The 27180-nt window shown below is 40.4% G+C and overlaps 2 protein-coding genes across 2 annotated transcripts; one reads left to right on the top strand and one right to left on the bottom strand.

Moving 5' to 3' along the window:
* Nucleotides 1-959: 959 nt before the first annotated feature.
* Nucleotides 960-16132, top strand: LOC147305314 (mitogen-activated protein kinase 14A). Its single transcript, XM_086278138.1, has 12 exons — nucleotides 960-1223; nucleotides 2673-2802; nucleotides 3636-3694; nucleotides 6264-6375; nucleotides 9230-9259; nucleotides 12812-12859; nucleotides 13038-13152; nucleotides 13272-13343; nucleotides 14109-14188; nucleotides 14372-14450; nucleotides 14691-14864; nucleotides 15094-16132. The coding sequence occupies exons 1-12, from the start codon at nucleotides 1090-1092 to the stop codon at nucleotides 15153-15155; spliced, it is 1095 nt and encodes a 364-aa protein (XP_086134264.1). The 5' UTR covers nucleotides 960-1089; the 3' UTR covers nucleotides 15156-16132.
* Nucleotides 16133-19463: 3331 nt separating this feature from the next.
* On the bottom strand, nucleotides 19464-24038 carry krt5 (keratin 5). The gene is made up of 9 exons (XM_086278137.1): nucleotides 23418-24038; nucleotides 21886-22094; nucleotides 21729-21789; nucleotides 21522-21617; nucleotides 21231-21395; nucleotides 21017-21142; nucleotides 20663-20883; nucleotides 20488-20546; nucleotides 19464-20354 (listed from the first exon to the last, which is right to left on the bottom strand). The coding sequence occupies exons 1-9, from the start codon at nucleotides 23925-23927 to the stop codon at nucleotides 20119-20121; spliced, it is 1683 nt and encodes a 560-aa protein (XP_086134263.1). The 5' UTR covers nucleotides 23928-24038; the 3' UTR covers nucleotides 19464-20118.
* Nucleotides 24039-27180: the final 3142 nt, after the last annotated feature.

The following is a 27180-nucleotide window of genomic DNA, read 5'->3' on the forward strand; positions in this document are numbered from 1 at the left end:
TCACAGATTCACTTTGTCTAAGGTGTATTTCTGGGATTTCACACAAACCAGGATTCAAATCATGAATACATAATTTACAACATTACGACTGAAATGTGCTCTACTTGGAAGCAGCAGTCTCCCTCCTCTTTCGACGGGTTGTGTGTGAGACTTTAAATCATAGAACTGTAAATTATAAACTTTAAATTGTTATTGATCGCTTTACCCCGAGTCCTAAAGGGTATTTTTTGTCTTACTGTTCTTATATTTATTATTTGTTTACTTGCAGAGCTGTAACTGGAGCCTCATCGTCTCCTCTCTCTATATACTGGACTTGTGTAGCGGAGATGACAATAAAGTTTACTTTGACTTCAGCAGCGAGCAGGCGCACCGAGGGCTCTCGCGCTCACTTTTCCCGTATAGAATTTCGAAAAAACATCGGTGCAAATTATAAGTCTGTTTCATAATGTCTGGTGTTTTCGTGTTTGTTGTTTTGTTTTTATTTTGTGTTATTTTGCGAGTTGGTTATTAGATGCTACTCCCCCGCCCTCTCCTCCCTGTGCCGCAAGCAGCAGGCGCACCTCGCAAACGGAGGGCGCCCTTACTCCCAGCAAATGGGCGATAGTAAACCGATCGGTGCCTGTACCATTCCCAATATGCGCTGGCTGAAAAAATCCCAAAGAGTGCAAGTCTGTCAGTAGTAAAGATTGGAAAGGGCTTCACCATCGTGACAAACTGTGTAAGACGCAACTTCAACAGTTTAAGAAAATGTCCCTCGGTGTATTTTGCTATCAATTTGTGTGTTTCATCATCTACAGTACATAATATCATTCAGAGAGTGTGAGTACTTCTCAGTAAGCAAAGATGGGACTGGAAAAATAATATTCAGCTTTGGCTCGGCTGAAAAGGTATATGTGGTTTTACAGGTCAGGCACGAGCCGATAACCCTCGATTCAGCTGCTCACGTGACCGGGGGCAGGCTACTAGGACGCGTGGGCGTGTCTCTATGCGGATCCTACCCTAGAGCTCACCTGTCAGGTTGCAAGACCGAGGCTGTAAAGAACTTTCTTGGTCAAAACCCGATTGGAGAACAAAAAAAACCCCAGCGCCATGGAGTCTCCAGTGAAGGATTCCCCGGTGAGACCGGGTTTCCACAGAATGGAGATCCAGAAAACGACTTGGGACGTCCCGCATAGATACGCGAACCTGCAGGCCATCGGCTCCGGAGCTTACGGGACAGTGTGGTGAGTTTACCTGGGCGATGGCGACAGTGCAGACATAATTTGTATCGCTCCTTTCCCTACTGTGTACAGAAAACTATAAAGTTGTTTTTGTTGTGTTTTTTGGTTGTCTTTTGGTGGCCTACGATTAAGTTTAAAACTGCCCTAAAAGGCTAAACATATTAAACTATTATTTGACGTGGTTTAGTACCAACAACGAATTCATCCCCTCTAGGGAAGTATTTATTATGGCGTTTTAAACACAAAATGTAAAAACAACAACAACAAAAATAACAAAAAGACCCAACTTCAACAATCATAAAGGATTTGGAAAACTGGTAAACATGTTAAAGTGTGTGGTAATATAATGATTTTCCATTAGGTAATGTTGCGTTTTAAAAACGGCTTAGTGTGGCTTCATTCCTCTCTGCTTAGTCTGAATATATTTAAATGATCGTCTTGAAATGTTTTTCACTAAGGTTTCTGAATTTCTTGGAAATTCATTTCGCTCCCTGAATGGGTCTAGCTGGCTTTCATCTGTTTCTGTTAACAGAAACACAATTGTCCGCCTGAGGCCACTCAGCAAGTCAATGCAGGTTCTCTGATATGACAAGAATCTCTCCACTAACACAGAAGAACCCAGCCTGCAGGAATCCAGGATATCCCAGACGTGGCTCTGCCTAATGATAAGCTACTGACAGACAGAATCGTATTACTGATATTATCATAAAGATTTTCGTTAGTGTTGCAGAATACGTGAATACTTTTCGAACGCTGCATTTCTGGCTTTACAGATAAATAGGTCACATAATCAAAGGCAACATAACATAATGTAAGCTAATGCAATGCATCGTAACAATGTAATGTTGCATTACGTAACATGACCTGATGTAAGATAACATAATGTAAAATAACATAATGTAATGTAACATAAAGTAACATTATGAAACAAGATAGTTATGTTAGGGTTGGACCTATTCTGGGTTATTTTTTAGGCATTTACAGTGCAGTACAGCGCTGGTAAGTGTTATTTGGACCACATGTGGCCCAAATATCCCAACACACCCTACCGCTGGCATATATAAGGCAGACCTGCAGTGGATTTGAGGCAAGCGCAGTCAGTCAAAACCAGATGTCCTGCGTAGGAAACTGCAAATATGAGCAACATATGGACCAAACATTCATCTCTGTTTGGGAAATTTTCATGGCTCATTCAGAGCACATTTCCAAAGAGCAGCAATACTTATCAGTGTTTAGTTAATGAATGGATTGGTCAGCCATGTGATATATATGTATTGTATTTGTTATTGTGTCAATGTATGACTCTATTAGTTCAATGACTTTATCAGCTCACTGATTTTTTTAGATTAGATTAGAATATTCAGCACCGAAATTAGTACAGATTAATAGCAGTGCTAGATTACAATGGCCACTGTGTTTTCAATCACTGAGTCTGTGGTTGGTCCCATTTAGCTCTGCCATCGACCAGAAGACCAAGGAGAAGGTGGCCATCAAGAAGCTCTACCGGCCTTTTCAGTCCCTCATCCACGCCACGCGGGCCTACAGAGAGCTCAGGCTGCTCCGCCACATACAGCATGACAATGTAAGAAAAGTCAATGAAAATAAGATGATTTATTAACATTAAGCATTATAATCCCTGTCATACAGTAGGTGCTTATGCTTAATCCTTACTCAGACAGCAAGGTCAGACTCTAGCATGACAGAAACATCTGAATTTGTCATTTTTCTAAGCTGTAAATTTGTAATTTGAATGTCATTAGAAGAACTCTAGTATATAAAATTAGTGCTGTCAAAGTGACTCTGTTGGGAAAGATACACATGAGTTAATTATAACCTTTGCTCTTTTTTCTCCTGTCTGGAAAAAAAGGTCAATTTTGAGGATAAGCACACTTTGTTGACCCTTCAACAAAAGCCCCATAATCTCATCAGTGGGCCTTGATGATCTGAGACTGTTGTGTATTGGTGGAACCCTCATCGCTCAGTATTTTCCTTGGAAAAACATTTAAATGAGTTTCAGCTTTGCTTCCATTGACATGTGGAAACATGTTTAAAAATGTGAATCACTTGTTGTTGTTGTTGTTTTTAATTCAAGCTTCTTCTTTTTTTAAACAATTTCTAACCATCACACTTTATTTTTAGATAGTGCAAAGATGTTCAAAGTTGGATCCCTTTGATGTTCAATGACTCACTGTAACAAAGATGTTACTTTTATTTACAGCTTTGAAAACAGGAGTCACAAAGTCACAAAAACCCAGAACCCAGAACTAGTAGATTTTACCTCCTATCCTACTACCAACACTGAACTGTATGTGACCCCCTGACAAATATAGAGCTCCTGAAGTGTTTCATACACTGTAAGTCTGTTCTTGAGCTATTGGTGTTTTACTAATTTCCTCACTGTGTTTTTCATTAAAGGTGATCTGCCTTCTTAATGTCTTCACACCTGACCCCACACTGGAGAAATTCCAAACATTGTAAGTTGAAAGTCAGGGGTAGCATTCTCCCACTAGTTGTTGCAACTTGTTGAGACCCCGCATGCATGTGTGCGCGTGCATGTACGTGTGTGTGGATGGATGTGTGAAAAGTTCAAAAAAGCTAGTGTGAGGGCAAGCTGATTCTTGTTTGTTTTGGCTGTCTTTTTAGCAGTTGTCCAACTGTGTCTCCACATGTAAAAAGCTTCAAATGCACTATTCAGCTCTGTTAATTTGAACAAAAACAGAATGCAGTGACTTACAAACCCTGTGTTTTAAACCCAAAAAAATACAAACACAATATATCAGATGCTAAAAGTAAGTAATTTTGATTATTAACCTCCTAAGACCCGAACTCTTACATGACATGCATCTTTAATTTCTCTTTGCTATTTGGGCTGATTGGGACCTGATGCATGTAAAAAGAAAGAATTACCTGATTTTGACTTCAGCAACACATTTCAGCAAAGTATGTATCTATAAAGTTAAAAACATACTGGGTAAAACATCTGACACTGTCATGGCAACAGGTCAGTAACACAACTGTGTTAAAAAAAATCCCAAAGAGTGCAAGTCTGTCAGAAGTAAAGATTGGAAAGGGCTTCACCATCGTGACAAACTGTGTAAGACGCAACTTCAACAGTTTAAGAAAATGTCCCTCGGTGTATTTTGCTATCAATTTGTGTGTTTCATCATCTACAGTACATAATATCATTCAGAGAGTGTGGGTACTTCTCAGTATGCAAGGATGGGACTGGAAAAATAATATTAAATGGCCAGGATCTTCAGGCTCTCAGACAGAAGCAGATTTAAAGCAGGCACAGCTGTGTAGAGGAAATCAGAGCATGGGCCTATTAATCAACAGACATGAAAATAACTCAGCATTTACAGCCTGACCTCTCTTAGATAAGCTTTCTTTTAGTCGTCTTCAGGAATAGTTCTCCAGGCTTCTTGAAGGGCATTCAAAGCTCTTCTTTGTACATTGGCTGCCTTTCGTTCAGCTCTCTGTCAAAATGATCCCTCACAGTGCTCTAGTCCAACAATTCAAACAACACCATCTCTTAGGTACTGTGTCAGGTCTTTGCTGGTGTTTTTTTTTCCCTACAACATCGCTTTCAGATACTTTGTCCTTTGTCCTCCACTTGTTCAGTTTCCTCAAAACTTTAAGGACTTACTGCACGTCATGTCAGGATTTCAGCTAAAGGCTCTTTGGGAATGTGAGTGCAGAAATACTATTTTATGCCTGTTAAACTGTGTAAGCCAACTTAGCTCAACTAAAACATTAGAGCATATAATGCACTTTGTGACAGGCTGCTAGTTCCTATAACAATTTAAAATGAGTTCTTTGCTCAGTTGTCTGTTATGTGTAGACACAATACTAATTCATCCTGGTTTGAGATAGGTGACTTTTTTTAATGCCTGAATGGCTCATAGGTGACTTAACGAACAAAAAAGCATTCCTCTGCTTTTGTGCTCATTTTCAGTCCAGTCACTTATAAGGACTGGACTGAAAATATGCGAAAAAGCAGCCAATGGCCAAAGTTGATGCAAAAGAGAAGACGCAGCTGAAAGCAGTTAACGACAGGTGAAGATAATGAATGCAGGACAATGAACAGAGAGCAAACCTCTGCTTAAAAACTTTGCGTATTATTGAACATGTATCAATGTAAATATGCCAGACTTAGCCAGGAGGCTACCTTTCATCTCAAAAACAATAAATAAAAATTTGAGCAAACCATAAGACAATGTAAAACAATGTAGTCCTGACAAAAAATACACAAAATAATACAATGAAATGCAAAACAACAGATAAATAAAAACATATAAAATACACACATGAGTTACAGCTGCAGTACTGTTCCAAATCTCACTACATTTAACTGACAGCACCTGTTTACTGACTGCTGTCTGTCTGTCTGTCTGTCTGATGAACAGACAAGAGAAAACCTGCTAAGAGTGACAGTGTAGCAATACCCCAACAGACCCGATGACCACACTTTCATGCTTTTGAGCATTTCACACTTTTTTTTCTTCTGGTTGCTGTTCACACACTCGGCTACAGCTCCACAGCTCACAGCTGACACATACACCACAACAACAACATCATTCTGACAGATAGCACAGCCTTTTTTGCCGGCGAGGTGCATCCATCTCCCTGCAGCGGCACTGCGGACTGTGCCCCGCCACAGACAGGGAATAACCACAACACGGCAAACACTGAGACATGAAGGCTATGACTATACAGCATACACAGGGGGACAAAGACACTCACTCAGAGACGGGACGAAGGTGGGCAAAAGACACAGATCCTGAGGTCATGAGATAACAGTAACATCCAAGCATGAACTGAAACTAAAAAAAACAGTGCCAGGAAAATTTAAAAACATTTCACTTTGCAAAGTCACTGCTGTTCATTTCAGTTTCCACATTTCTAAACACATTTGTTTCAGGAAGCGGGGGCGCGACACAGTGGTAAATGTGCCACACCCCCCACATGCTGGTTTACATTGTCTGTGTGTTTGTCTGTTTGTAAACCGCTGCTGGCCTCTCACTCTTGTTCTTTTCCCTCTAGTTATATGGTAATGCCCTTCGTAGCCCAGGATCTGGGCCACATTATGAAGACCAAGAGATTAAGCAATCGCATCGTCACATACCTGTTCTACCAGCTTCTAAGAGGCTTGAAGGTGAGTGCTTCCTTGATTATTATCAGTGGCTTAATGAAGACTATAACATTTTCTCAGTGGGGAGGCTGTTTAAGTGTGATACATTGAGCTGAAAGTGTTTGCTGGAGCGTCATCTCGCTCTCAGTTAAGCAGCGAGGGATGAAAGCAGTGACAGTGCCAGTGTTGTGTAACCCTTGTGGAAAGGTGAGATGTGAGGTGCTCCTTTTTGAGGTGCACTTCTTTCCATGCTGACGTCAATTCTTAGTAAAATCATGACGGCAGGTTGAAAATGGCTATTTGCCTATGGAAAAGATATATACAAATCTTATAAAGTTTGTATCTGTCTTGTGTGAAACCTGTATGAAAAGCATACAAGAGTGAAAACAGATATAAGATCCTTTGAAAAATTATATAAATGAAACTTGTATGTTTTGGATACTTACTAAAACAATATATGAAAGTAATGAGAAAGTGGCCACTCTCATGAGTAAATCATATAAGCCTTATATGATTCCCTATATGAAGTAGGCCACATCTTATGCAAGTCTTTTATAAGTTTTTACTATTTCTTTTCCATATGGGTAATCTTGAAGAATCTGCCTCAACTTATTGTACTGTCTATAACTAGGACCCAGTATATCTGGATCCAAGTCATGCCATAGATGTGAACATATGTGCTTTCAGAGATGAGCGCCTCCCTGTGGTTTGTATGCTGTGACTTTTTAAAAGCCAGATTGTCTAATTAGTGTTTTGCTAGTTGCAAGCAGTGTTGTTCTGTTTTCATGTTAAAAACTCAATTATAGTAGGTTTAACATTGAATTGATAAAGAAAGGAGAGGTACAGCTTTCACCCTGCTACTCCTCCATAACTTCACCTGACAGCAGTAAGTTTGACTCCCCTGCAGACATTATTCTTTTTACCCTTATCAAGGACGTTAAGACGATTGGTCACTTTGATCGACTGCCAAATCTTGAAGAACTATTATTATTATTATTATTATTATTATTATTATTATTTAATTAACCAGGCAACGTGGTTGCATAACTACTGCCTGATGTAATCAGACTGCCTGCGGTCTTTGTGGTTGTTGCTAGTGTTGTTCTGTTTTCTTGTCCTTGCTCACAAATTGCTTCTCATCCACAATGGGCGCTGGGTGCAGTCACTTTATCCCTGCTCAGTCTCCCTGAAAGCTGGTTTGTCCTTTGAGCTTTCACCTTCTTGCTCTGGCCCTCCTCAACATCATCCCCAGACGGCTATACATCTGTCTCACTCACAAATAGGAGTTAGTAAGTTCTGCTGTCCACTATAAGAGACATTGTATAAAAGTTTTGTTTTGAAAGAGTTAAAATTACTGTACAAGCTGAAATACTACTGAAGATAAGAACCTAAGGTTGAAGAAACCATCAGCTAACCTTCCTTGTAGCCATGAAATGTGGAAGCTGCAATGCTCATGATTTTTAAACGAAAGTCGACGTGCTCTGTTACACCAACCCCCTAAAATGTGGCATCAAAAGGAAAACCAGGATGTCCTCTTGACACTACAGTTGGACTCTGATACGTTGCATAATTTTTGGTCGATGGAGAGGTTTCAGACTCATGTCGCTCACAGAGGACAAGAATTAATTGCTGGATCTTAGAGTATATGGAATAGAATAGACTGACATTTATATATTGCTTTTCTAGTACTTCTTTCCAGTCAAAGTGCTTTAGGCTAAACACTTCAAACACTCTATCTGCCTCAGATCCACGGCCAATTTAGAATTGCTAATTAGACCAGCATACATGCCTGAGATCTGTTGGATTAACCCAGAGTCCCTGCAGGAAATTCGCACAAGCACAGAGAGGATGTGTAAGCTCCAGTTTAAAGCATGAATCTTCTTGTTGTGAGGCGATAGTGCTGACCGCTGCACCACTGTGCCGCAGTCAGCAAGTAACAAGTCTGAACTGAATGCTTTAAGGTAATAAAATACTGCAGCAGCAGCACAAGGTGAAACATGCAGAGTGAAAACGAAAGACAGCTTCCTAACATGACGAAATGAATGTATTCGCTCAAGTCTGTATTCTCAGATATTTACTGAGAAACATGACCAGTCTCTACGTCTTCAGACCGTGGTTGTCATCGTCCTCTCGGGCCTTTTGCTGTCACTGAGCTGAGTGGTTTCCTACGTTTTAAGAATGAACCAGATTGTTGTTTTTCAATGTTTCTCTGACAGGTTTACTGTGTTCAGCCTAAGTCCAGTGAACAGCTACCAAATCAAATCCAGACCTTTTATCTGCTTAATCGGCCTCACCTGGCCATGAACTACTTGTCAGAAAACTTTCCAATCACCACTGAAAATGGAGGACTGTATATAAATATGGTGTCTGGCATATTTGTTAAACCTTTGTTAAATCTTTATTCTTTGCGACACAAACTGAAATAAATCTTGCAAATTAAGATTGGGGAATCAGTTCTCTGGACTTACTAAGTTGTTCTAAATTCAGTCTATATTATTTAAATGTAAACTGTGTTTATTTTAAATACTCAGAGCACACCCAGCCTGTTCAGTTAATGGATGCTAGACTGAGTTAGCTTTACATATGCTTCTCATGTAATGCTCGTCAATGTGTAACCAGGATACTGTATGGAATTCTGGTTTCAAAGTGGGAAACAATGCCAGCTTTGTGTCTTTGAATTTAACTGCCAGAATCTTTGATCGCAAGATGTTTTCTTCTTGTTATCAGTGCTTCTGTGACATCACAGCAACTGGGTTTGCTGGTGCGGGTGGAGGCTTTGTTTACAGAGTAGTAAACCTGTGCAACTGCCTGCTATATTAAACATGACACATGCTGTGTTATACTGTGGGTGTAAACAGTTTCTTCTCTTTCTTCACAGTACATTCACTCTGCAGGGATCATTCATCGGGTGGGTATATGAACATTACTGAATTTTACCAGACTTACCGCATTCTCACTCAGAATCATGTTTGCCTCTAAAGTGCTGTTAGAAGAATAGTTTGGCATTTTGGGAAATCTACTTTTTTACCTTCATGCTGGACCAGTATGACGTTTGAGCTAGCTAACAGTTTAGTTAGCTTAGCATACAGATTGGAAATATTCAGCAGAAACTACCTTACCTGGGTCAGTGTCATTGTTTTTTTGTTTTTGTTTTGTTTCTTTTTTTTTTAGCAAAGAGGACAGAGACCTGCAGCCAGCATAATGAAACTTAGGACTCATTGCTCATAGTGTTAGCACCCATGTAGTATGTGGTCTAACAACTCAGCCTTTCTACTTGTTTTTAATTCAATTCAATTCAATTTTATTTTATTTATATAGCGCCAAATCACAACAAAAGTCGCCTCAAGGCGCTTCATAGATACAGAGAAAAACCCAACAATCATATGACCCCCTATGACCAAGCACTTTGGCAACAGTGGGAAGGAAAAACTCCCTTTTAACAGGAAGAAACCTCCGGCAGAACCAGGCTCAGGGAGGGGCGGGGCCATCTGCTGCGACCGGTTGGGGTGAGAGAAGGAAGACAGGATAAAAGACATGCTGTGGAAGAGAGACAGAGCTTAATAACAGATATGATTCAATGCAGAGAGGTCTATTAATACATAGTGAGTGAGAAAGGTGACTGGAAAGGAAAAACTCAATGCATCATGGGAATCCCCCGGCAGCCTATTGCAGCATAACTAAGGGAGGATTCAGGGTCACCTGGTCCAGCCCTAACTATATGCTTTAGCAAAAAGGAAAGTTTTAAGCCTAATCTTAAAAGTAGAGATAGTGTCTGTCTCCCGAATCCAAACTGGAAGCTGGTTCCACAGAAGAGGGGCCTGAAAACTGAAGGCTCTGCCTCCCATTCTACTTTTAAATACTCTAGGAACAACAAGTAGGCCTGCAGAGCGAGAGCGAAGTGCTCTAATAAGGTGATATGGTACTACAAGGTCATTGAGATAAGATGGGGCCTGATTATTTAAGACCTTGTATGTGAGGAGCAGGATTTTGAATTCAATTCTGGATTTAACAGGAAGCCAATGAAGGGAAGCCAAAACAGGAGAAATCTGCTCTCTCTTTCTAGTCCCTGTCAGGACTCTTGCTGCAGCATTTTGGATTAGCTGAAGGCTTTTCAGCGAGTTTTTTGGACATATTGATAATAATGAATTACAGTAGTCCAGCCTGGAAGTAATAAAAGCATGAACTCGTTTTTCAGCGTCACTCTGAGACAGGATATTTCTAATTTTAGAGATGTTGCGCAAATGGAAGAACGCAGTCTTACATATTTGTTTAATATGTGCATTGAAGGACATATCCTGGTCAAAAATGACTCCAAGATTCCTCACAGTGTTACTGGAGGCCAAGGTAATGCCATCCAGAGTAAGAATCTGGTTAGATACCATATTTCTAAGCTTTTCAGGGCTGAGTACAATAACCTCAGTTTTATCTGAATTAAGAAGCAGAAAGTTAGCGGCCATCCAGGTCTTTATGTCTTTAAGACATTCCTGCAGTTTAACTAATTGGTGTGTGTTATCTGGCTTCATGGACAGATAGAGCTGGGTGTCATCTGCATAGCAGTGAAAATGTATGCTATGTCTTCTAATGATACTGCCTAAGGGAAGCATGTATAATGTAAACAGAATTGGTCCTAGCACTTTTTAACACATTACACCTCATTTTTTATTGACAGCAGTGTCTGAATCAAAAAATATTTTAAAAAGTCGCATGGGAGTAGACTTCATGACAATTCCTAACCTATTTTCAGATCTTTCAGAACTTTTTACTGAGATGACAGTGGCCTGCATCTCCTTGGATGTTTCAAAGTATTCTCCACTGGTAGATCCAGATATTTTTCACAGTTATCCCTTCTATCACACTGCAGGACTGGACAATTACTGTGCTATTGGGTCGGGTAAAGTGTAGAAAAGTTTAGGGCTGGAGTGCATGTGTGAAAATAGTTTCAAGAAGAGCTTAGTAACCCTTTTCACACTGATCTACTTCAGTTGACTCCAGTCCTCAATTTTGCATTTACATTGGGTACATTGGGCAAAATGAGACTTTATGTTTCTGAAAATGGTCCAGTGAAGTGATTTTGGCATATTTATACTTTGTCACACAGGCACAGTTAGCCTTAAAGCTGTAGTCCAGATATTAGACATAGATAATGGCATTAGAGCACAAACTTCACATTAAAAAAAGATAACCAGTCGAAATTTCTGAATGGTACAAAGTTGAATCAGCAAGGTGGTTAGCACTGTTGCTGCACAGCAAGAAGGTCCCGAGTTCAATTCCACCATCAGCCCGGGGTCTTTCTGTGTGCAGTTTGCATGTTCTGCCCGTGTTCTCCTTGGGTACTTCGGCTTCTTCCCACAGTCCAGACACATGCAGTTAGTGGGGATAGGTTAATTGGCCAATCTAAATTGCCCATAGGTGTGAATCTATGAGTTAATGAGTGAGTGCGAATGGTTGTCTCTATGTGTTAGCCCTGCAACATATTAGCATCCTCTCCAGGGTGTACCCTGCCTCTCGCCCTATGACAGTTGGGATAGGCTCCAGCGCCCCGTGATCCTGGAAAGGTTAAGCGGAAGCGAATGGATGGATAGATAAAGTTGGATTGTATTAATATTTTTTTAACATGAAATTCTTAGACTTAAAATGAGGAAAAATACTATTTTGCCATTTTCATTCAACTTTCATGCCAGACTGAAAGAAAATGCACATTTTTCATTTTTGAGGCCTACTGTCTTTGAGGAATCTAATAATTCAGGTTCATTTTAAAATATGCTCAAAGGCATTCAAAATGAAGCTACCTAACCCAAAGTATTAATGTACAATTGTGTTTACATAAAAATAAATGGAGCAAAATAATTAAGAGTAATAAAAGAGGGATTAGTAACTCATTTCATGCAAATAGTCTTGCAAGGCAACATGTGATCGGTTTTTGTGTTTACATTTAAAAACATCGTCCTGAGAGCTCTGTGTTTTGGCAGTGTTTCAGAAATAATTTTCTTCCACATGCCTGAAAATGAAAAGTAGACAATTCTGAGATGTCATTGCTTTTTACCAGCATTAAGGTAAAACTGTAAGTACAAGTTGTATACAGCTCTTGGAATGACCCACTAAACAGAAGAAACATTACCTGATACAAACATGGCCTCTTTCCCATCCCTGTGCATCCTTTTTTATAGCTCCTCCTTTAACATTTGCCTTCTCTTTGAACATCTTTAATGACCACACACCGACTTGACTGATTTCCAGGTCACAACAGGCCAATGGAGGAAACAAGGAGTTATATCTTAGATAAATGAGAGAAATACCCAAAAAGGATGCAAACATTCCTTTATCTCTAAGTAAAGAAGCCATTCAGAATGTTATTTCCCAACATGTTGAACTGTTTGGGTTTTTCTGTATTATTTTTTGTATTAACTGCTCATTTTTCTAAGGTTGTAATACACTGACTTAATGACTTAATGTCTTGTAGGATCTGAAGCCTGGTAATCTCGCTGTGAATGAGAACTGTGAATTAAAGGTAAGATGAAAGAAAAAAGCAGTATACAGTCAAAATCAGGAGTTAAAATAAAAAAAGATGTAGCAGTTAGATTTTTGATCTTTAAATAATTTTACCATCCTCTCATTCATGCTTAAAATAGGCAAAGCATTTCATTTTAACTGTAGATGAAGATGCAACAAAATATCTTTGATCTCAGATTCTGGATTTTGGCCTGGCAAGACATACAGAGAGTGAAATGACTGGTTACGTTGTAACACGGTGGTACAGAGCACCAGAGGTCATATTTAACTGGATGCACTACAGCCAGACAGGTAATAATGTTGTTTACCTTCAAAGCAAATAGTTATTTGTTTAAGATATAAACAGACTGTTGCAACATGCTACAATGTGCTAATACTCAGGTCCTTTTTTGAACTCTTCTCCTCTGCAGTGGATGTCTGGTCAGCTGCCTGTATACTGGCTGAAATGATCACTGGCCAGGTGCTTTTCCGAGGACAGGACAGTATCCACACACATTTTAATGAAACTGTATGCTCAGTTATGGGAGACACAACCCAGCGTGATTTCTTTTTATTTGAATGTTAAGGAAATAAAAAAAAAAAGTCAGGTGAAGCACTGTAAAAGTTTGTTATTCCTGGTGTCTCGATGACCAGAAAGCTGAGAGTAGGTTATCGCTAAAATCTACGTCTATATTATGTCATTGCCCCAATCTTGACTCAAGAGTTGGTGATGTTTGCAGGAATATTTAGTCAGTTTTCTATCTATTAAATCCATCACTCAAGTGTAATGCTAAAACTTTTAATAAGGTAGTAATAATAATAATGATGATAAGGGAAGAAAAGACAAGACGGGAACAACAATGATATATTTTTTTAACAGTCCTTTTTGAGGTAGGACAGCACTGAACTCTTGAGTATGTGATGATGAAATCTGGCCTCCCTTCTAAGAACATAGCAAGCTTTAATACTTACCTTAAAGATTTTAATGAAAAGCTCCCAGAGAACTGGACACAATAGGAAGTCTTTAAGGTAACTGGGTTTTTACCATAGATAAATGATCTACTGTACATAAAGGATTGATGCGGCCATCGTGCTATTGACCATTCATTTTGGACTTTGTATTTTAAAGCTTCACTAGCACCATGTTAGTGTTTTGAAGCCGTATTTATTTGAGAGTGCTTTCAGCTAATGCTGGCAAGCATACTCTGCCAACAGATCTACCTCGTGCATGTTGAATATTCTCAGCCTTTCTTAACGAGCTTGTTCAGGTATCGATCAGCTGAAGAAGATCCTCCGTCTAACAGGGACTCCAGACTCCTCCCTGGTGCAGAAGATGCAGAGTAAAGATGTGAGTTTTGCAGTCAGGTGTTTTTAAAAGGCTGTGGAGCTGCAACAGTTGTTTCTGGAAGGGCTTTGTCTGCGTGCCTTACTTTTTACACTCTCCATGTGTTGCAGAGATTTTAGTTTGGCTGTTGCTGCTGATCTTTTCTGTTTTATAAAGCTCTAACAGGGAAACAAATGTGTGTTTCAGGCACAATCATATGTGCGAGGTCTCCCTCCACAAAAGAAGAAAAACTTCAAGGAAGCTTTTCCAGGCTTGGATGACGATGGTGGGCTGCTTTATTTTATTCACATCTGAAATCTTGAGTAGTTTTATTTACAAAGATGTTCCCTCACACTCCACTTAGATTAAAGCTCAAACCAGATATTTCAAGTATGTGTATATGGAGAGTATGGCTGCTGAATCCAGTGACGCACATTTTACATGTGCGATGAGTAGATTTTACTGCAGTGAATCTTTGAATTAAAAAAAATCTGCTTTAAAGTGTTTTGTGTCTTGATACATCCAGTTATAGACCTGTTGGAGGGGATGTTGCTGCTGGATCCTGAGGCCAGGCTGACAGCTAAGCAGGGATTGTCCCACCCTTACGTGGCTGAATATCACGACCCAGACTGCGAACCAGACTCTCAGCCCTATGATGACTCCTTCGAGAGCCTGGAGCTCGCTATTGGCGAGTGGAAGAGTAAGTGCAGGTGTTATGTTGGAGAATGGAGATGATGGAAACGTTGCCAACATGTGAAGACATAATTTATGAGTACTGTGTGTGCGTGCGCGTGTGTGTGTGTGTGTGTGTGTGTGTGTGTGTGTGTGTGTGTGTGCGTGTGCGTGTGTAAAATGAACAGAATTCTAATACTATCCAAATTTCAGTCATATTTTTTTAACACTGCTTTCCTTTCTTTCTTTCCAATCAGGTCTGATCCACATGGAGATCATGACCTTTGACCCTGACCACCCTAGTATGACAGCCATGTAGATCCCTTCAACTGTTTATAATATATGCACAAAGTGAAAATTTGTCATATAACATCTTAAAAGTGTTTTGGTGCATCTGATGTGTATTGCAGTTAAAATGCATTTCAATACAAGGCAGCTTTATTTTGTATGGCGGCCTCTACAGGACAATAGCAAAACTAGAGTCTGTAAGAAGTAACAATAAGAGTAATATTCTTTCATTGTGGATTACTTTGATACTTTCACTATGCAATGAAAACAAATGTGTTTGCAAGTGTGGTTGCACGTAAAATGCATTTGTGATTCAAATGTAAGTAAGCTTTAGGAAATGCACAAATGTTATGTTGGAAGTGGCGCTTGTGGATATTATCTGTTCAATGACCTGTGGTGTTTGTAATAACTTAAACCACATTTAGAATGAAAGGCAAACAAAATAAAATACAAGTACAGGAAGCAGTTCATACTTAACATAACAACATTGCAACATTTGTTTGTTACGCTGAAGCGGTGTCTGCTCATTTCAGTAAGGATGAAATGTTTTTTTATTATTGAGTATAACTTTAATTCAAGGTTTTTATCTGACACGTCCTGTGTCAGAATGTTTGGAAAGGAAATGCTAATTAACAAAGAGTTTAGAAGATTTCAGTCCAAGATTCCTTTCACATTTAATAACACTTTATTTTACTTATCACTGAATTGTCAGTGGGAACAGACGTGTGTGACAAAGTCAAGATCAGGTTCATAAGTACAGGGGTTTATGGTTAAAAGCTAGTTACAGTCACTTTACATGGGCGTATTTGTCTTTCTGTAGGTTTTTGTGTCATGTATTCACAACAAATATGGGTATATTGTGCAATGTTACTCTCTTCATTTCATAATGATCCTAATCATTTACACTGTTTTGTTTATCTTTGTTTTTTTATTACTTCTGTCATCTGATTTCAAGAAAAAAAACATTTCAATAAAAAAATAAAAGTAACTGTCTGTTTTCTATTGTGGTTTCAGTTTAGTTTCAGTAGAGGGCAGTATAGCATTACCGGTATGAAGAACAAAGTTACTCAGTGGTGGCTTATACCTGAAGTGTCATATCTTACACATAATAATAATAATAATGCTAATAATACTTCCCCCCTTTTTTGCCTGTCCCATACAGCACTGTATAATCAGAACTGAAGGCCAATAAAAATACCCAACAGATTTTATTTTCCCAAGTGGATCATTATGGCTTTACCACACTGTTCCACTTGTTTGATCTTTAGTATTTATTTGATTTTTTTTTTTTTTTAACTTATTACAATTGGAACAGACATGACTGGTGGATAGGAAAGGGAAAGACTTTGTCAAGAGAAGTTCAGGAAACGGAGAAGGAAAGAAAAACAGGTTAAGAGGTACAGAGCGAAAAGACACTAAAAATCAGCTGGAGACTAAAAGAAAACAAGTAAAGAGAACAACATGGTAAGGAAACCAAAGCAACAACCTAGATGCCTACTGAGCAGCACACAAGACCGTCAATGGTCGATATGCTTAGAGGCAGCAGGCAAGGAAGATAGTGTGTGTCTGTGAACACCCGTGTGCGCGAGTGCACTTGTATTCAGAAGGTTTCTCCATGTAACTATCTAATAGTAGGTGTGGGGACCCAAAGCCCTGCTTCCCAGGACATGATGCAGGCATGGAGGAGATCCAGGCCCTAGACATCTAGAGGGCCCCCAGAGAACGAGAGCCCAAGAAGGACCACCGACGGGGCATCCTCGTCACCCTTCTAGAAAAGAGCTGAGGAGGAGCCTTACATCCTCGGGCAGGTTTTCCTATAGAATGTATATAAATGATGGACATTGTGTCTGCTAACATCTTATTGTAGTTTTTTGAAATTATGTGTCACTGTGTAAAACTGAGGGACACTGCAAGCTCATTTGTATTCTAATTGTGAGCCAATACTTCATCCTCATGTCTGACTGATCTACAAAATTATCTTGTATTCAAAGAGATTAAAGTAGCAGTTAACTCAACTCACTGTGCCGGCCATTAAAAAAAACAAACATTTAAATGCAGCTTTATTTCCTGGTCATCCCAACCTGCAGTCCACCTTACTTGATGTACCTCATCCTCATTGATCAATGAGGTTTGAGCAAACTAACCTTGGAAGTAACGTTTCTTCAGGGAATCGTCATCCATCTGCACGATGTCACAGACTGCAGCCGTGGTGGATAACAGCAACTCAACAAGTTGGAACAAGAAGCAGCAGATCTCACCTTCGTAGGGAATTCTGATGGTGATGATCGGGCATGTGTTTGACATTCTGTAAGAATACTTCTAGGATATATTCATGACTGTTTTATTTAGTTTACTCATTGAGGCTAAGGTAACTGGTGACCTTAAGGGCAAAAATCCATGTGCTTCTCTTATTTTGAGTTGACTGACTTAATCCCCACCTCTGGTTTCAAAGCCAAAGGTTTATATACCTGATACTCTTATGGTTGATTCATCACTATGATGCGCATCCACGTAGCTTTTGCCCGTAGCACTATTCAAAGCACAACAATATCTATGCTCATCCACCCTGTCCAAATAATGTCCCAATTTTTCTTTATAATGCTTTCAGGACAGTCTCTCTGCTGTAGCATGAGACAAAGTGAAGTTTATGAGTTTGCTCTGTTTTGGTTTACAGCTGAGTGCTTGGCCGCTCCAGAGACAAAACTTTGCTGTGAGTCAGACTGTGATATGCACCTATTTTCAGATCAGGACAAATGTGTGCACTGGTGTAATTAAAACAGATGGATTTATTTTGATTTTTTTCCCTCCCTATAAAGGTGAAGGTAGTGCAGATTTCAAAAGGTGAGGGCTCCCTCCATCTTTAGTCCACAGTCTGAGGTTCAGGGTAACAACACTGTTTCTTAAAACTTCAATCATGAACATTAAAAAAGGATGAAAACACCCACAACAGTCCAAACTATTTCAGTTTTATCTCTTTTGAAGTTACAGTGTAAGTACTAAAATATACACACAATAAAGCTGAAAACTTGATAATAAAAAGAAAGCAGTGAAATTGTGGCACACAAGATATCCCAGTTAAAGAAAATAGGAAAGTGAGGAAACTCCAATCAGTCTAATATGTGCTGCAGTGCTGCAGCAGAGCTAGGCTGCAATGCACAGCATTTAATGAAGGTAGTGGAGGGCCCTGTGTACTGCTTTCAATCAGGAAGTGCAGCTTTGTTAACAAGCTGCTGCTGCCAAGGAAAAGTTTACATAAAGAACAAAGCAAATGTGCAGTACTGATACTGTGGGGATCACTCATATTGTGAACTGTTACAGACTGCTTTACTGATGCTCCTGATTTTTAGCCCCATTTTACAAGCCTCTACTGCAGACACAAACATCTATCATGCCACACCCAATCACCACTCCAGTGTAGTCCTGTGTGCTCTCCTGTTTCAGGGTTCTGCACGGGCTTGTTGCATTCATCTCACCTTAGTCAAACTTTTGGCAGACCTGCTTACACATATCTGCCGTGTCATAGGTGTGGGCCGCATATCATACTCACAGGGCTTCCCGAAATTTGTCGAAAATGTAGCTTAATAAGTTTTTAACATATCTTTCTAGCATGTATCTGTCCCAGACAATTGATCATCCATCGGCTTGAATAAGTGCCCGCATGATATATAGTATGCAAAGTAAAAACCATCAGGTGGATAAGTGAAACAATATAATTATGCCTATAGAGTCACTTCCATATTTGCACTGCATATCAATGTCCTATATTAAAGAGAATTCCAGCTCTGTCATTTTGAGGAGCCTTTTGAGGGCTGAATTATTTTTTTGTTTTGTATTTTTAGATCACTATAAAGACAATAAAGGAAACCTATTTGGTTATATTTGGTTTTTCTGTCATATAATGTGGAATTTAAATATGATCCAAGTTTGAAATATTGAATCCAGTGTGTGTGTGTGTGCGTGCGTGTGTGTGTGTGTGTGTGTGTGTGTGTTTGTGTTTGTGTTTGTGCGGTGTCTGCATTTTTAGCCTTGGAGGTTTCCGTTTGCTAGTCTCTTATCCACAAATACTACTTGTTTGCTTATTTATTAATACTTTTCACTTCAAAATTAAACTGAAGATTAACACTGTGTTGCCCTATAATAACTAAGCAAACCAGTTACATTTGTATAATGTAATGTAAATAATGTTCCATTATTTTACTATTATTTGCTTGACTACATTAGTGTTGTGTTATATCAACCGTATTATTTCAGCAGTTTCAGCTACAGCTAATCATGAGTAAAAAGTTTGGGACATTCAAATGTTACAATAGTAAGAATTCACAGGAACAACATCTGGAAATGTATGTGAACACAGATTTATTTCAGTTTTGTTGGTACAAATTCCCAATAAACCTGGAAGTTCCAGTCAGCCTGATCCTTTTTAAAACATTTTTATTATTCAGAGTGAAAATAGAAGTAAAGCATGATCACAACACCATTTATTTACTGCAGTGGAGAAATCATTTTTCTCTTAACACAGGAGAAGAAATATGAAAGTGTTTCATGTGGCTGCTTTTGATGATGTCAAACTGCATAACAAAATGACAGATATTAGAAAATTTCCTGTGGTGCCATTTTGTATACAATAGTAGTTGCTTTGTAAGGATTCTCTGTCCTGACACTACAAGGATCCTCTTGTATGCACAACAGCACATCCAACAACTAAAAGACAGCCAGGCTGACTGATCAAAGAAAGACAGGACTGACTCACATCTTTGCTGCTCACAACAATCTCTGTACCTTTCTGCTTGAATTTGGATTTAATGTCTCTAACTCTCTTTGGGTATGTGGTGCCATTACATGGATCGGCTGTCTTTGACTTGTCAAGCGTATATGTTTCTGAGGTTGCTCTGTGCATGCAGGGAACGACAGGGCGGGGTTTATGGAGGTCATGATGAGGAGAAGAAAAATAAGAGAAGAAGAAAAAATGGATTGGAAGATGGCCACTGGTTCTGTTAACGGCGGCTGGAATAGGATGAGCTGACTCTTGTTTTTGAGATGCTAGAGGTGCTGCCACTGCCAAAGCCGCCCACGGAAATACCGCCACCGTAGCCCATGCCGCCGCCGCCCATTCCGCCACCGAAGCCACCGCCGCCTCCGCCGCCCATGCCGCCACCAAAGCCTCCGCCGAAGCCGCCGCCGAAGCCGCCGCCTCCGCCGCCGCCTCCGCCGCCACCACTTCTTCCACCACCTGGTGAGGAGAAGAACACATTTGTCAGGAGAAAGGCTTTAAATTTAGTTTTTTAGGTAAAACTTTGGAACTCTGATACAAAACAAACAACAACAACAAAAAAGCCCAAAATGCTGTATATGTTAATACATACCGAAGCTGGTGCTTGTGGACTGCACATGGACGGTTGCGTTTCCACCACCAGAGGCAATCCTACAAAGAAGAACAAAATGTAACAATTTGATGAGCTGGTAATGTCATTGTCACCATGAAAACTTCGTTTAGCTTCTCCTGTGTTTTAGAGGATTATTTATTTATTTATTTCTTACCTTGATTCCTCTCCTTCCAGCAGTTTCCTGTAGGTGGCGATCTCAATGTCCAGAGCCAGCTTGACGTTCATGAGCTCTTGGTACTCGCGGACTTGGCGGGCCATGTCCTGCTTGGCTCTCTGCAGGGCCTCTTCCAGGTCCTTGATGCGGGCCCTGGCGTCCTTCACAGCCAGCTCGCCACGCTCCTCTGCCTCAGCAATCTGGGCCTCCAGGTTGGCACGCTGGGAGGTTGGAAAATTAGCAGAAGCTTTAAATGTGATATTTCTCATTCACAATGCTATCTATGTGTTTAGCATTTATGTTTAACACATATGTAAGAAATAATCTCATCAGCTATGCAGAAACATGCATTACCTGTCCCTTGACTGTCTCAATCTCATTCTGAAGGCGGCTAATCATGCGGTTGAGCTCAGCAATCTCACTCTTTGTGTTACGAAGGTCATCCCCTGCCTGGTTTGCATTGGCCTGCATCTCCTGGAACTGAAGGAATCAGATTGAGAACAAGTGTTATTCCAGATTCCACAGACCAATCCACTTTTATTTGACTTGGCAGACTCTCTCTACCTACCTTGGACTGGTACCATTTCTCAGCTTCCGCTCGGCTGTTGTTGGCGATGTCCTCGTACTGTGCCTTGACTTCAGCCACAATGGAGTCCATATCCAGGCTGCGGCTGTTGTCCATCTCCACAATGACAGAAGTGTCCTTGATCTGTCCCTGAAGCTCAGCAAGCTCCTGTGAACAAGACACAAGTTCTTTTAAAAAAAAATTGAACTGAAAGATTAAAAAAAAAAAAAAGTACAAAATAAACACATCTGTGTGTGCCACAGTGCCATTCAATGTTTGTTTGTTTTTTCTTACAGCTTCATAGATAGCTCTGAGGAAGTTAATTTCATCCTGAAGAGCGTCAACCTTGGCCTCCAACTCAATTTTGTTCATGTAGGCTCCATCTACATCCTGTAAAGGAGGATAAAGTAGACTGCATTAGTCACGGCGCTTGCAGAAATGATAATTCATGCATCATCTATCATCATTATGACAACTTTTTAATGGCACATCCATTCTCACCTTCTTAAGGAGCACAAATTCGTTTTCGACTCCAGCACGCTTGTTGATTTCATCTTCATATCTGTCGCAAAAAATGCAAGAAAAATGAGCTGAACACGATCAGGCATCATCTACTGGAAGTCAGCTGCTGTGTTCATTGTGACTCGTGGGAACTCACTTGTTCTTGAAGTCCTCCACCAGTCCCTGCATGTTTTTCAGCTCAGACTCCAGCTTCATCTTCTCATTGCCCAGCCCGTCCAGCTGTCTGCGCAGGTTGGCAATGTAAGCTTCAAACATGGCATCGATGTTGGAGCGGGTGGTGGTCTGCTCCTGCAGCAGGCTCCACTTGGTCTCCAGCATTTTGTTTTGCTGCTCCAGGAAGCGGACCTAAATGGTGATATAATTTGACAAATTTAGATCTGCAGTCATAGAATAGCAATACTTGCCTTGAGGTCCTAGACCGGCTTGTTTTTCTCTGGAGATCCATCAGTCCATGGATCACGTGTAACTTTCCCACATTAAAAACTCTTGCAGGCAAAAAAATGCCAACGACCATATTAAAATTCCTCACAGTGCACGACTGTTCTAGACACACTGCACTGTGGAGCTTGTTTGTGAGACTTAGAAGATCAACCATTGTTTGATTAAACAGTAGAGCCCAAAGGTCCATTTCTGGGTGTGTCTTTAAGGTGCCACACCCTCCTCCAACCACTTGACATCAGCGCTCCCTCGCCTCCAGGATGCATACTTTCACTGATTGAACGTGCCTGCCTCAACCCTCACCAATTAATGTGTCACACCTAAAGATATTAACTGTTATGTCAAATGTACAATGCGCATTATACTTTAGTTTAATATATTATACTAAACAAAAATGTTCTTTAAACATCTAAGCCATTTTTTCCTGCTATTAATGATTGTTTTTGTGATGCTTTATTGCAGTAATATACCGTTTTATTTGAAATTTGAAATAAGGAGTCTTCAAAGGATGGGATCAGGTTACCTGTTTGAAGACAGATAAGGTGTGGCACGTAGCGCGCAGAAAGAGCTAGCTCAGCATTTTCTCATACAGGGTGTGGTTAGCGACTTTGCCATTACTGCCTGAGAGAAACGGTCCCTCATCAATGCATCGTCTTTAATTAAACATGAAACTGCATGTGGGAGAATTTAAAGTAAAAGCCTGTCACTTCTTGCTGCCATGGGAACAAGTGATAACCAGATCCCTCGCTCCTCTCACCTGATAATGCAGCAGTAACTGGATATGACCGCTCTACTGTTTCCATGCTTTCACTCTACACAGAGACAGCTTGCAGGCTGTGCTCATAATGCAATTTTAAGGAGCATCATGTTGCTTAGTTTGAGGGGTGAATTTTAAGCAAATCACCCAGCAGTTCTCAACATTCATCAGCATTCAGTTAGCATTTCCAGGTTTAGTTAAGCTGTTGCATAATATTTAATGAGCTCAAGGGCCCTTTCAACAAGAGCCTGCCTTTGCATCTTTTTCTAATATATTAGAAACCAGCTTCAGGATTTTCATTCTGCTGACGTGTTGTGAGACTAAAATAAAAGCTAGACAAAACCTTTTTCAATATCAGATAGGAAACGTGCCACTCACCTTCTCAATGAAGTGTACAAAGCTTTCAGTGCAACTAGAGTAGCTCCTGCTTGAGAAGAATAAAACGGCCTGAAACTTTTTTATGAAACTCTTACCTTGTCAATGAAGGAAGCAAAGCGGTTGTTGAGAGTCTTGATTTGCTCTTTCTCCTGGGTGCGGACAGTTTGGATGTTGGGGTCGATCTCAAGGTTATAGGGGGCCAGCAAGCTCTGGTTTACTTGGACTTGTGTGATCAGAGGCACTGATCCAAAACCTCCTGGACCACCACCACCGAAACCGCCTGCACCAAAACCGCCGCCGCCGCCACCACCACCACCGAAACCGCCCGCACCAAAACCACCACCACCCAAACTAAGACCACTGCCACCACCAGAGGCAAAAGAATAACTACTGAAACCACCACCACCACCACCGCTAGCCATGCCTGATCTGAGCATTGAGGTTGATGATGACATTATCATTGGCCCCCCTAGATTGACAGATTTTGAGGAAAAACTTTGTCTTCCTCCTCCTCCTCCCATACGGAAACTACCACCACCACCAGCTTGTCCACCTCCACTATAGCTGCTCCGCACAACTTTTGTGGACATTCTGGTCGACGACATGGCTGGTTTCTTCTTAAGAGGAAGGATTCAAAGAGAAAAGCAAAGAGAGAGAGGTTTGGGAGCGTAGTGGAGCCCACTAAGAGGAAGGTCAAGTCCCTCTAAGTGTCTTGTCTCTGTCTACGATGGATTTTTATCTGTCTCCAGCTGAGGAGGAGGTCCCGGTAAGCTCAGCCTCCTCTGCGCCTCCCCTCAACCCTCCTCCTATTACCTGGATCCTGAAAGGTGTGCTTGCAGGCAGTGTAGATTGGCTCAGCCTGTCAGACAGGTAATAGCGCCACCCCTGTAAAGCGATCTGGGCTTGACACACCCAGATGCTTGTAGAGAAACAGCATCAGAGCCCGAGCTGGGAGGGCAGGAAAGGCATTTGGCAAAGACTCTTTTTGTTGATTAGCTAGGGGTGTTCTGTGTACAGGGTGGGGACCTGCATACTCACTGTGCCACCTTTCTTTTCTCTACTGTTTACCTTCTGGCAAGATTTTTTCTCTGTATCCTCTGTGTGAGCACTTCTTTGTATTTTACTGGGATTGTGGACATGAAATTAAGATAAAACTATCTATAGGATTAAGTTGGGTAAAATTGCCCTTTAACTACGCTGAAAATGTTTCAGCAAGCAATTTAACCAGTTTTTGCTTGTCAAAATGCAATGCACATTCTTCCAGGTATGTTTTTAGATACACAGGAAAACCTTAAATTTAAATAATCTTTAAAGTGAGTTTTAAGATCTGCGAGAGAGCGCCAAAGTGTGACTTCACAAGTAAAAAAATGTACATAAAATAAAAACAAAAAAACAAAGTCACATTAAGATAATTAGTTGGGTAGTCGGCTGAAGGATAATCCAAGATAAAGTGGAGACCTTGAGACGAGTAAACTGGTTTTACAGGAGATTCCCTGCAGACAGTACAGTACTTACCCACTGCACAAAATCCCACAGATACACATAGAGAAAAGCTGAATCGGAGAATAAATGGTGGTCATTTCAATGAAACATGGTTTCCACATTATGCACAGCGAGCATATGAAGGAATCCACCCCGTGCTGCTTATGTGCTCAGGCCTGCAGCTTGCGGGTGCTTGAGGCTACTGTGCACAATGCTTTCAATACACAATACACTCACCCAGGTTTACTGAGTAAATGTATTGCATCGGTTTAGATATTTCAATCTTAAGAAAAAGGTCCATTGCAAGTCTTTTTTTAACTTAATGTCAGCTTGGAAGAACAAGAAGCCAAAAGTAGAGTCGATTTCTTGCTCCGACAGAGCTGGAACTGTTGGTACCTGTTTAAAACCATCTTAACAACTCCAGTATAGCTGTTGGCTTCCCAGCCTCTGTACTGTAGTAGCTTCTAAACAAGCTCCAGGGCATAACTGAGTCACACCCCAAATTAAAATACCAGTGGTTCACTCTCACTTCCAACACTGTCTAGTGGAAGAACTATGCTCCTATGCCACTTACTGCACATTCACAAATTTGCGTTAGTCAGGAGGGAAACATGCCAAAAAATATGTTTGTGCCTACAAAATGTTTGCTGCAAACACTATTTGTATGTGCAATCCATGGACTTCATTATGCATCAAGAATTCCCACCATCGCCAACCACCACCACCATGAAGAATGAGCCAGTTTGTCCTGGCAGGCTGCATATGCTCAGGCAGACCTGAAAAAGGAAGTTATAACTATGTTTTTATTTCAAGCATTATTTTGCAGCTGCAAAGCTGATCATACTTTGCTAGAAGTATTCAACTTTAGGTTCTGTTAGCACATAAAAAGTGCTGTGATTCAATCTTACCTGGGTGTGTCACATGATGTAATGCTCCAACAGAGCACAATTCTACAAAGTGAAGTCTAAATAGTTTGAAACCGTAAGGACCCATCATTTATCTTATATGTAGACAAATGTGTGTATCTGAGCAGTGCCAATGCCGTTAGTTTCATGATCACAGTTCCAAAAAACAGCATCGCCTTGCTGAAATATGTGAGGCCTTCTCTGAAAAAGATGTTTCTGGTTGGGGCCATATGTCGCTCTAAAAGCAGTAAATTCGTTTTAGCATTGATAAAGCCTTACTAGATGTGCAAGATGACAAGGCCATAAACACTAGGACTGACAAGAACTCACAGCTGCACCCTCGACCATGGAGAATGAACTTATGTTCAAACCCAGAACCCTTTCTGTGAGGCAACGCTGATAATCGCTGTATCAGTGTACAGGAATATGCAAGATAAATACAGAATGAAACTTATCAAACTTATAAAGTTATATCAAACGTTTTTCCATTTTAACTTCACTACCTGAGCAGTAAATTTATATTTTGCATTTGCCAAACAAACCGTTTTAGACTTCAGAGCGCCACACGATGACGACAACTCAAATATAATAGTATTTGTCATTTTTGCTTGTCTAGAATCAAGGCGTAATTAGTTGCCTGAGGCCCATGAGGTCAGACACGTTAACCCAAAATTTGAAATCTGCAGTATTTTAGGTTTTGCTGTTGGTTTCCCCATGTTGGTCAGATTGTGGGGACTTGAAACTTTCTTCAAGCCATCCTTCATGTTTCTGCCTCTTTCCCAAAGCTATTTCACAGTAGTAGCAGGCTAAGCCAGTTATTCCATAGGAGATTTTAAAAACTCCCCAGCGGGTTATGAGTCTTCCCTAGTTCAACGTGCCTGGAAAACCTCCAGCTGAAGGCAATAAGGAGGCAAAGACATGCTCAGACCAATATAACTGGTTCCTTTCAGGCAACGACTCCAACTCCTTTCCCTATCTCTGTAGGGATGAGCTGCACACTGTGCAAGCTGCAGCAGTTATCAAATGACCTTTATGCTGTCTTTGAGTCATTTATTGGATCATTTAAGATGAAATTGTACTGCTTACTTTAGAACTAAAACAAACAACAACTTACTTCCAGGAAAAAGGGCTTCAGTTAGCCTAGGCTTGTAACTGATTAGATGATCAAAACCCGTGAGGAAAGTATGACAACTCTGACATCTCCCAAACCACACACCTAACAACATATTTATTGTTCTTCATGGCAACACTAAGAAACTGTGTTAGAAATTAGAAGGATATTTGGTAACAGGAAGGTCACATTTATTTAAAAGCTATAGTACTCTACGAGGACCCAGACATTAAAAAAAGCTGCAAAAGTCAAATGTAAAAACCCCTGACCATCATTAGAATAAACTACACTGACAGAGACTGGATTCTAAAATGAAAACTAAACTCTGGGCAGTGACACCTACACTCTGCAAGACTGTAT

Source organism: Aulonocara sp. 'chitande type north' Nkhata Bay, linkage group LG20, assembly GCF_057382095.1.
Source record: "Aulonocara sp. 'chitande type north' Nkhata Bay isolate Kocher_YH1m ecotype deep benthic linkage group LG20, A_spYH_male_GT1.1, whole genome shotgun sequence".
Classification (NCBI taxonomy): Eukaryota; Metazoa; Chordata; class Actinopteri; order Cichliformes; family Cichlidae; genus Aulonocara; species Aulonocara sp. 'chitande type north' Nkhata Bay.

What these genes read in the sequence shown, in the direction of transcription:
- LOC147305314 (XM_086278138.1), top strand. Translation starts at nt 1,090, where the DNA reads ATGGAGTCTCCAGTGAAGGATTCCCCGGTGAGACCGGGTTTCCACAGA. An exon ending in CTGCAGGGATCATTCATCGG is followed by an intron (nt 9,260 to 12,811) that starts GTGGGTATATGA and finishes AATGTCTTGTAG; the next exon opens with GATCTGAAGCCTGGTAATCT. An exon ending in TCCAGGCTTGGATGACGATG is followed by an intron (nt 14,451 to 14,690) that starts GTGGGCTGCTTT and finishes TGATACATCCAG; the next exon opens with TTATAGACCTGTTGGAGGGG.
- krt5 (XM_086278137.1), bottom strand. Translation starts at nt 23,927, where the DNA reads ATGTCGTCGACCAGAATGTCCACAAAAGTTGTGCGGAGCAGCTATAGT. An exon ending in GTGGAGGACTTCAAGAACAA is followed by an intron (nt 21,790 to 21,885) that starts GTGAGTTCCCAC and finishes TTTTTGCGACAG; the next exon opens with ATATGAAGATGAAATCAACA. An exon ending in AATTTGTGCTCCTTAAGAAG is followed by an intron (nt 21,618 to 21,728) that starts GTGAGAATGGAT and finishes CCTCCTTTACAG; the next exon opens with GATGTAGATGGAGCCTACAT.